The sequence below is a fragment of the Ictalurus furcatus genome, chromosome 14 (genome assembly GCF_023375685.1).
Source record: "Ictalurus furcatus strain D&B chromosome 14, Billie_1.0, whole genome shotgun sequence".
Taxonomy (NCBI): Eukaryota; Metazoa; Chordata; class Actinopteri; order Siluriformes; family Ictaluridae; genus Ictalurus; species Ictalurus furcatus.
This window is the reverse complement of record NC_071268.1, coordinates 29055994-29066591: the sequence shown is the minus strand read 5'-3', so window position 1 is coordinate 29066591 and position 10598 is coordinate 29055994. Positions and strand designations below refer to the sequence as shown.

At 37.7% G+C, this 10598-nt stretch overlaps 2 protein-coding genes across 3 annotated transcripts in view; both read right to left on the bottom strand.

The window, feature by feature from the left end:
• Positions 1 to 2769: 2769 nt before the first annotated feature.
• Positions 2770 to 10242, bottom strand: LOC128618349 (uncharacterized). 2 transcript variants are annotated; one of them, XM_053641907.1, is made up of 7 exons: positions 9123 to 10242; positions 6944 to 7042; positions 5473 to 5742; positions 4951 to 5304; positions 4160 to 4339; positions 3890 to 3924; positions 2770 to 3776 (listed from the first exon to the last, which is right to left on the bottom strand). In XM_053641907.1, exons 3-7 carry the CDS (start codon positions 5513 to 5515, stop codon positions 3720 to 3722), a joined length of 669 nt encoding a protein of 222 aa, XP_053497882.1. In that variant the 5' UTR covers positions 5516 to 5742; positions 6944 to 7042; positions 9123 to 10242; the 3' UTR covers positions 2770 to 3719. The 2 variants fall into 2 exon arrangements, with proteins under 2 accessions (XP_053497882.1, XP_053497883.1); XM_053641908.1 differs by lacking the exons at positions 6944 to 7042; positions 9123 to 10242 and having other exon boundaries at positions 5473 to 6100.
• A 178-nt stretch (positions 10243 to 10420) lies between these two features.
• vps52 (VPS52 subunit of GARP complex) overlaps positions 10421 to 10598 on the bottom strand; it is a 10451-nt gene continuing 10273 nt past the window's right edge. The window contains exon 20 of the mRNA XM_053641906.1: positions 10421 to 10598. This exon is cut by the window's right edge and continues 422 nt beyond it. The gene's annotated coding sequence lies outside the window, so the exon portion shown is untranslated.

Here is a 10598-nt window from a genome sequence, read left to right as displayed (position 1 = left end):
TCACAGTCAGAACCAGAACAGCAGTCAGAAGAAGAATACTATAGCCACAAGCGCAAGCAACACAAACCAAACACACTCTCCTAACATCACATCACAGGTCACCACCTCCAACATCCTCCTCTTGCTCTCCACCTCTTCCTCTTTAAATATGGTCACCGTTTAGTGATGTCATCATGGGAGGCGGGAGCGAGGCAGGCTAGGGCAGGCAGGAAACTCTGGGAGGAAGTTCGGACCTGCACATAAAACATGGCACAATACACAGAAAACAAGACTTCCCATCCCAAAGATTAGCACGATGTAACAATCAGAACGCTGTTCTTTTACTTCAGTTTAGCATTTTCTCACACAGTCTGATAGAGAGGCTAAGCCTCCTGGGTTTACACACCTCTCTCTGTACGTGATTCAGGAACATCATAAACACCAGACCATATCAGTGCTGGTAGATGTTGCAGTACAGTGTGATGTCACATGATCTAACAGTCAGGGTCACAGCAGGTGAAAAGTTGATACTGATACTGTAATTAAAGTACGAGGCGCAGGTATAGTGAGGGAAGTTTTGGGTAAGGGATATTCTACATCCTTTGACATTTAACTTAATGAATGCAAATAAAAAATTAAGAGAGTGAGTAGGCTTCCTTGGTTCATTTTTTAAAAGTGACTCGTTTGAGCAGATTTAGAAGGCTGTCTAAGATTGTCAAACTGGTTTTAGTTCTTCCTCACTCGAATGCAGATGCAGAGAGAGTTCTTCATGGTGGGTTTGAACAAAACCAAAACTAAGAACAGTTTGGCTCTGGACTGAACGATATCATCCATCATGATGGTGAAAATGGCTGACCTTGAGCCACAGTGCTTTAAGTGGGAGCCCTTAACCCTGACATCAAGGCATCAAAATGTGCAATAAACACTTACAACACAAAACACCATTCATAAAATGAAATGTACACACACACACACACAGGGCAAGTTCTGTAATCCTACTGTATGTGTACATTATGTATATTGAGCACTGCTGTTCAGTTGGATCGTTTGGGGTCAAATTCCTTTTTAATTTTTGATTGTATTTTTTAAATATATAAAACTATTTATTTTACTTGGATGAAATTGTCTGTCTTTTGTCAGATTTAACAATTGTTATCATTTCTATTTGTGCTGTTCAGTTATGAACAATAGGAAAAATTGAACTGCTAGCAAAAACTTGAGAGAACTGTGTGGGCCGAGTGTCTTCTCCACTAACAGATAATCTCACTCCAAACTTTTGATCAAACTTCAGAGCCCTGTGTACATATTATATGAAATGCCTTTTTTCTTCTTTTTTACCTCAGGATTGGTTCATAGGTTAGTTAGGTCATTAGCTCACTGATGTATTAGCTCGCTAACGCTAGCTCACTAAAACTCTCTAAGGCTAAATGAACTATCATGAACTATACAGTTCAATTAACTTTATTATTATTAATAATAATTATTCACTTCTTTTCTTCCTGTTTCCTTTTTTGTCCCATAAAGACACATATTTCTTGTGGTGGTGAAATTTCTGTAACACTGATGTCATTTATCATCATTTTCACATTTAGGAATAAAAGTTGTGTCCTGAGAAGGCCATCAGTCTGATCTCAAAACCGCTTCTGAAGTTTATTACTCGATCAGACCCGTTCCTTTTCACTGTTCCTGTGTGAAAACAACACGATTAAGAAATACAATCAACCACTTTGTGAATAAACTACTGCAAAAGAGACATTTACCACAGAAATCAATATCTCTCTCTCTCTCTCTCTCAGAGTTTCGCAGGCGCGCGTGTTGCCTAGTAGCGCAGAGGTTCAGGGCTCGAGCGGTCCTCGCGCGCTGCTGTCCCTCAGTGAAGTGATGTTTCTGTGGTGAACGGAGACACAGTGTACCGTGTTTTAGGAGAGAGTAAAAATAAACAACCAGAATCCGAATAAGAAATAATTCTTCTGTGAAGTATCACCTGAATCACACAAGGGGCTCTGACACATCTCCACTGAAGGATAGAATTCGGATTAAACCCCGGATATTTTTTCTTCCTAACTTTTTTCCCACAGTGTACTGAAGCTGTCATCCAATCAGAGCGGGGCAGGCTGTAGTGCTGCTTTTTCATTGGTCAGCACAACAGGAGCAAAACTAAAGGGTACTAAAACACTGTTTTGTTTGTTTATTTATTTGTTTGTTTGTTTGTTTAACTTTAGATAAACACAAGTTAGATTTCTGTATTCCTCTGTCACTGATGCTTGAAATAATTCACATTTCTGCAATTCAATATGAACATGATGTATAAATATCAACAAAATTCTTCCATAAACACCACACCCTTAAATAACCCTGCTGAAAAAGTAGATCGCTTACCTACATGCTTCTTAACTGTGAAGAAGTAATTTTACAATACAGTCTGGATCTGAGATTAAAATCCTGCTCATAAACAAAATTAACCTATTTTAATTTCTCAAAAGATCCTTTCACATGTCTTTACGTGTATACTATCAGTGTTAGTACATCATCTATGATAATCTCCTCTCTAATTAAAGAGACAATGTCTTTTATATTCTTTAACCCTTTACACACTGAATAAATTCACTCCATCCAGTAGGTGGCAGCAAAAGGATACTGTACATGTGCTACACTCCTGTATTACTGTAGTCTACACCTCTAACATACAGTGAAGATAAATCACATCAATACTTTAACACTTTATTTACATCACAAGCCTTTATATTAAACTATTTAATGTCTGATTCCAGGATTGCAGTGCTGATTCTGTCTCACTGATATTACATTCTTCAAATCTGTATGCAAAGGTAAAGTACAGTTTAATCACAGGTAAGCATTTCTTCACAACAACCTCTGTGTGTGTGTGTGTGTGTGTGTGTGTGTGTGTGTGTGTACATTTTAGATAAATCACTTGTAACATTATTAAAACATTTTTTTTTTAAGTTACTCCCTAGTACGGGGACATTTAGAAACTAATGCTCCTGTTAAACAACTGCTCTTCCTAAATATATATTTAATTAAAATTCTCCTTATAAGGTTTATTTAAAAAAAAAAAAAAAAAAAAGACAAATAAAAGCAGGAAACTGCACCACGTCTCTGTCCACGTTTCACATGTGTTTATATAAAGCTTTGGGCTTTTGTCTGGAGTAAAATAAACACAGTAATTCACCTTCAGCAATTAATTTATTTGATATTGATTATATCAGTCATTTACTTCGTATTGGCCTGTACACACAGTGCAGTGTTACATGTTACACTGGACTAAAGTCTTTTAACCACTAGAGCTCTAGTGTGCACTTACAGCCCAAAGAAACAAACATCTTCAACACATCTGGCTTTAATGCTTCAACTCTTCATGAAGCTTTAACATCACTACTTTTAACCTTGGAACTCTTTTAAGAGCAAAATGTACCAAAGAATCCTTGTAAATAAATTATTATTTTTTGAACTTAAGACATTTTTGAATAGTTAAATGAACGTTTTCCTCGATTCATTGTTGAACAACTATTTAAAAAATTGAAGTTTAAGAGTTACGAGAGCTGAATGACGGCACAGTTGGGGAATCACCCAGATAACATGCTTTTGGGGGCAGAACAGGAAGTCATTAATCTTCAGACCACACGGATTATTAGTGAGTACTTGACGTATGCGAGGTCGATGGGATCGTAGCAGGTTCTCTGCTGATTCTGATCCTCATGCTGCTGATGTTTTCTGGGCCGTCAGGAGACACTTGTGTAGGTCACAGAGGTCAAATCAGACAGGTGCAGGTCCACTTCCTGCAGAGAGAAACATCTGATAATGTGACATTATTAGTCTGCTTTAATAGTGACATGATCTCAGCGCTGACTTCCATCAACTACATTTCATCATTTCATCGTTTTTCTGGTACCTTCTCGTTTGAGTCCCCAGTGGAAGAACACTTATCTGAAAAATAAGAGAATTTAACATAGACAAAGACGACAATCTCAAAAATGTCAAACACACAGATTTCACTACACAGCTTTTTACAATCACTAACGTTTTCATTACACATTCATTCTGCACTAGTGTATAAGGGCTGCTGCACGGCCTGGAACAACAGGAAGTGTCATAAATAAAGGGGAGTGTGTGTGACAGGGTGAACGGTGTAAATGTTGGTCTTCAGGCTGTAAGTTCTCACCTTGTAGCGTGGAACAGTACAGAGAGGAGCAGATGATGCTTATTGAAACAAAGACCGCACACACACATGATAGGATTATAATAATAATTCCACAGTGTGTAAGACCAGAGTGCTGAGGGTTAGGGAATGTGTATGAGTAGTCAATCTCGTCATACTGATCAGTCTCATGATGCTGATCAGCTGAAACACAGAGGAACACAGAGATATCAGTAAAGTATCTGAGAGGAAAGTGTATCAGATGACATTCTGATATCTTTTATAACTTTAATTTAGTGTTAAACACACAACGATCAGGCTGTCACTTATACACTGTGTAACAATAAACAACAACAACAATAACCGAGAGAAAAGTATTTTCTTTTCTGCTTCATTAATCATCACAATAGTTTCAGCTCACCACATCTGTACTGATATCTCTCCTTATATTTTTCTTTTATTAAGATTTCTCTCAGTCATGAATTTGGGACATGAGTCACTATTTGAAACACTTTTCTCCTCCACACTGAACTGATCTCCTCACAGTTCAACAACATTCTCAACACTGCTCTTTAAAGTGTGGCTGAACAAAATAAAGAACCCTTGAAGAAAACGAAGCAAGAGAGGAAATAATGTCCAGATTAGCAGAACTTTAAAAAGTCTGGAGTGTCAGGTGCGCGAGATTTTACTGTTTGTTCATAAAAATAATCCTTGAAATAATACACAAAATATCAATAATATTATGAAAAATAAACACACGAACTAAAACGAAATTAAATAGCAATAATCAGACTGAATAAAGTATTGGCACCCACCTGTAAAGTCCAGTCTGATGAGTTTCCCAAACTGAATGTGTTTTGTGTTGTTTCGACCTCCATAGAAATAAAATCCCAGATCTGTCTCTCTAACTCCAATAATCACTAAACTGACTGGACTGCTGCTTTCTGTCATATCAAAGTGACTCTTGTTCACATTATAACTGAGGAAAAAGGTTTTCTTCAGCTGTAATTTTTCAGCAGATATCAGCAGCTTCACCTCCTCAGATCTCAGTCGATACCACGATATCTCAGAACAATTAGTGATGTTACAGAGCAGGGTGATGTCCTCTCCAGGATGGACAGATAAATGATCAGTTGAAGCGATCTCAAGGAGACACGGTGTAAAGAAACCTGAAGGAACAACAAGAGAGCAGATTCATCATCACTGTCCAAACCAGCTGTAGTGCATTAATACATTCAGAGTCCTGAACATTACTCACACTTTCACAGCTACAGCGGCTAATAACAGTCTTTTATAGTTTACTATCTGATCATCTGCTAATGTGTGTATGAACTCACCAAACAGCATCTGTAGAAGAAATGTAGACAGGAGTTTGGCCATTTCTCACACACTCCCTCCAGCGCTCTGAGGACAAGTGCTGCTGTTTCACACCTGGTTTTAGCCACACGGTCCTACATCCTGTTCTGTATTTTGTCAGTCCAATAATCTGCTCACATCACCGGTGTTCTTCTTAGACGGTGCGTACAGATCCGAGCACATTCATCATTTTATCAGTTTATTTTCTTTACACCATCCACCAACAATGCTAACATGAACATCCTAGCAGGCTGAAGGAAAAACATTTTACCACAATAAGACCCTGAGCGTATGTCAGAAGAGGGACAGATCCATGCTAGCAGAATAAATCATAAATCATATTGTTTTAACTGATATTTAGCTGCAATATGCAGAAATGTTTGGATTTATAAGCAACAGCTGAGTATAAATACTTAAGCCGGTTCACACTGTACGATTTTGACCATGATTTAGTCGTCTGATGAATAAATAAATAAATGTCTGAGACTAATTTTGAGAATCCTAAAAGATTCCTATAATCCTGGGCCAAAATCTGTAGTCTTTGATCTGTAGTTTGACGTGTTCCCCGACAGCAGATTAATGGCCGTTGTGATCAAATTTTCCCTCTGATTAAATTCTGGTAGTGTCAGAAGATTTGAGGCACAGTCCTGTAGTGTGACGTCTCCTACTCCGTAAGATTCTTCTTGTGTGCGTCCGTTTTTCACGTCTTGTACAGTCTGACATTAATGAGAACTGAGATCCTACAGTGTGACATGGCTTACAGTACAGCGGGGATCGTGTTCGTACAGTCTGACAAGCAGCAGTCACAAAGGACTATTAAAAATCATACAGTGTTCACCCGGATTAAAAATAAGTGCAGTCACTCTGCAGTCCCATGTTCATATCAGATATTCTGCTGCAAATCATAATAAACTGTCTACAGCCGTACACTCCTGGGCAAAGAAAAATGGGATAATACCTCATACCATTTTGCATGCGTACAACTTTCACAGATTAACTTGAAAAAATCAATTTATTGCTTCACCATTTAATCATGTTAAATATTCTTATAGGGAATTGAGAATACAGAAACTGAGGAAGATCTGCTTTGCATGAAAGAGTAATGACACCATGCAGTTCTGTGGTGATGTTAATAACCACACACTGTGAACAGGACATAGCCCACAACTGGGTAGAAGAAAAGAACAGATCAGGAAGTGCCTTCTGAATACAGAGGCACTCAGTAATCTTACTGATTTAAATAATTAAGTGGAATCAGAGATACATAAAATCACTGATAGACTGTACAGTGAATATAAACATCACTGACTGTTCATTCTTTACTAATTTACACTTACACTCACTGTCACAGAAATCAGAATAAAAATCTGACTATTTAGTACTCTGTGTGTGTGTGTGTATGTGTGTGTGTGTGTGTGTGAGTTGCTTTGGTATGAAATGTTGTGGTCTGACCTGCAGCAGATCATAACAGGACCGTTATTTGTGACTTGTCAGTCTGGTAAACATTAAAGTCACCTGTGTTGATCAAATGATGTTCTGTAGGTCGTCTTCCTGCAGAAAGACACAATGGAGAAGAAGAGAACTGTTTAAGTTTAAATGGTAATAGAGCTCATTATTACAGTTTATATTACAGTGTTGTTGAATTCTGGACTGTGATTGGTCAGAAGGTGTTGAATAATTTTCTATAACAGCAGCTCTGACAGTAGTGCAGCTGCAAATCACAAGTTTATATTAATGCCCTGGTTTTAATATCTTATCGTTTCTATAGCAACAGCTCATCCACAGGGACTTGTATGGCAAACACATAAATAGATTAAAACATAAGGAAATGTTTCTATAGTAAGGAGATGTTTATTTAACATTTATGGAAAGAGACTCCAGTGTCAGTGCTTTGTAACAGTCAGAGGTAAAGTTGTTGAAAACTTGAAGTTTTCTGGCGTCTTCAGGACAGGTGAGTTTATGCTTTGTGGTTTCCTGGTTACACAACAAGCTGTGGTTTTTTTGTTTTGTTTTGTTTTGTTTTGTTTTTTTGTCGTATTAACTTCAAGAGAGAAAAAACACTGAGGCTGGTGATGGAACGACTATTTATAGCTGCTATCACGTAAGTGAGAACAGGAACTAACTAGTTTCGCAAACTTTCCACAATGTAATATATAATTATAAATACATTAAAAAAAAACAGTGCATGACATTTGTTAATAAATTAAATATTGTTATTGTTGGCAAATTGTTGTGTTATATGATGAATATATTTGAGTGTAAGTGGTGCTTGCTGAAGAAGTCTAACAGGAAGGGGATCTGCAGTATGAACTCCTGAACGTTGGTTGTTAATCAGGGAGCGAAATACACAATGTAGATCGTGCTATAATGAATACTCATTGTCTAAATGCTCTAATGGGGGATTATACTGAAAACCTTTATCGAGAATTCAGAAACATAATAAAACACATTACTGTGGTTCTGAGGCCCTGTTTTGATCAAACGCTGAAACCACAATGATACTAAAACCACATGTCCTGAACAGGAAATAACCAACAACTGGGTAAAATACAATCGATTCTTTTTCTTCTGAACTGAGACACAAGATCTCACTTAATATTCTCATCTGCTATGTTCAGTGAGGAGTAATAACAAAATGCTGTAATGTTTAATATGTCTATTATAAATCTATAATTTCTTAGAATTAATTTGCAGTCAGGTTTAACAGACCGTATTAAAATCTAAAGAGTTTTACAGGGATTAGAAGAAAGATTTAACCCTCCATCAGAATCTGATAACTGACATTTAATCTCTCTTCAAATAAAGATATAAAATAAAGTTCAAGACCTGTCCTGTTCCCGTGGCCCTGTGTGTGCGGAGTTTGCGTGTTCTCCCCGTGCTGCGGGGGTTTCCTCCGGGTTCTCCGGTTTCCTCCCCCAGTCCAAAGACATGCATGGTAGGCTGATTGGCATGTCCAAAGTGTCCGTAGTGTATGAATGGGTGTGTGAGTGTTTGTGTGATTATGTGCCCTGCGGTGGACTGGCACCCTGTCCAGGGTGTACCCCGCCTTGTGCCTGATGCTCCCTGGGATAGGCTCCAGGTTCCCCGTGACCCTGAAAAGGAGTAAGCGGTTGAAGATGGATGGATGGATGGATGGACCTGTCCTGTTTTGTGGACTAAGATTTATATGTATGACTTTCTTCTTCCAGTCAGTAAATATCGCCACCTACCGGCACCATTCTGCAATGAGTAGCATTTTAAAGTGGGCAGAAAAATACATCAAGAAAGTGTAGATTAAAGAAGGTAAATAACTTGCTAACAATAAGATGTAGTGGCTTTAGCCCTGAGGTTACTACAATATTTTATTAAATTAATATGGATTAATTACAGAGTAGAAATAGTCATTTCCCCCCACCGCCCCCCCAAAAAAAAGACCTTGATGTTAACTGACTAGCAAACCCTGTCACGTTAACCTAGCTTGTGTTAGCTGGCTAACTCCACATCAGATTACTGGAAGATCCACAATTAATTCAGAAAATGAAGGGTGATTGTATGAAAATATACATATTGTATAAAATTCAATTAACTTTTTTTTTTATTTCTTACTTCTCTTCCTGTTACTTTTTATTTTTTGTCCCATAAATACACATACTTCTTGTGGTGGTGAAATTTCTGTAACACTGATGTCGTTTATCATCATTTTCACATTTAGGAATAAAAGTTGTGTCCTGAGAAAGCCATCAGTCTGATCTCAAAACCGCTTCTGAAGTTTATTACTCGATCAGACCCGTTCCTTTTCACTGTTCCTGTGTGAGAACAACACGATTAAGAAATACAATCAACCTTTTTGTGAATAAACTACTGCAAAAGAGACATTTTACCTCAGAAATCACAATATCTCTCTCTCTCTCTCTCTCTCTCTCTCTCTCTCTCTCAGTTTCGCGGGCGCGCGTGTTGCCTAGTAACGCAGAGGTTCAGGGCTCGAGCGGTCCTCGCGCGCTGCTGTCCCTCAGTGAAGTGATGTTTCTGTGGTGAATGGAGACACAGTGTACCGTGTTTTAGGAGAGAGTAAAAATAAACAACCAGAATCCGAATAAGAAATAATTCTTCTGTGAAGTATCACCTGAATCACACAAGGGGCTCTGACACATCTCCACTGAAGGATAGAATTCGGATTAAACCCCGAATATTTTTTCTTCCTAACTTTTTTCCCACAGTGTACTGAAGCTGTCATCCAATCAGAGCGGGGCAGGCTGTAGTGCTGCTTTTTCATTGGTCAGCACAACAGCAGCAAAACTAAAGGGTACTAAAACATTGTTTTGTTTGTTTGTTTGTTTTTAACTTTAGATAAACACAAGTTAGATTTCTGTATTCCGCCGTCACTGATGCTTGAAATAATCCACATTTATGCAATTTAATATGAACATGATGTATAAATATCAACAACATGCTTCCATAAACACCACACCCTTAAATAACCTTGCAGAAAAAAAAACATTATAAACCATTAAAGACATTCTAATGGTTTCCACTAAAGAGACCATTAAGAACCATTAACAAATGTATTGTTTTGGGCCATATTCTATTAGAATTTAATGGTTTGTATTGGTTTCCACTAGAATAAATATACAACCAATATAACCCAACACATCAGTAGAGACCCACAAGGACCACTACAGTATAGTTAGCATTAAAACCAATACAATTCCCATTATAACCATTAAAGGTTCTGTAACAGTTTCTATCGTTTTGTTTTGAGCAGGGATCTGCTTCAGTGGTTTTCTGAAATCAAATGAACAAGATCCACCTTCGTGTTTCCACAGACATACAGAAGTAGTTCTACAGTACAGTCTGGATCTGAGATAAAAATCCTGCTCATTAATAACATTAGCCCTTTTTTTTTTCATTTCTCAAAATCTGACAACCCTAATCAGACAGTTCCTGAAGTCGTACAGAGATGTGTTTTTATTCTTCTAATACACTGAAACTGGGTGTCACAGCCAATCAGACTATTAGATTTAAGCTTTAGAATTCACATTTAAAAATGAATGAAATGTCAAATTTGTTTAAACCCAGTATCTATAACCGTAAGATGTCAGTCATGAAATACCAATATCATCTGGTCGAA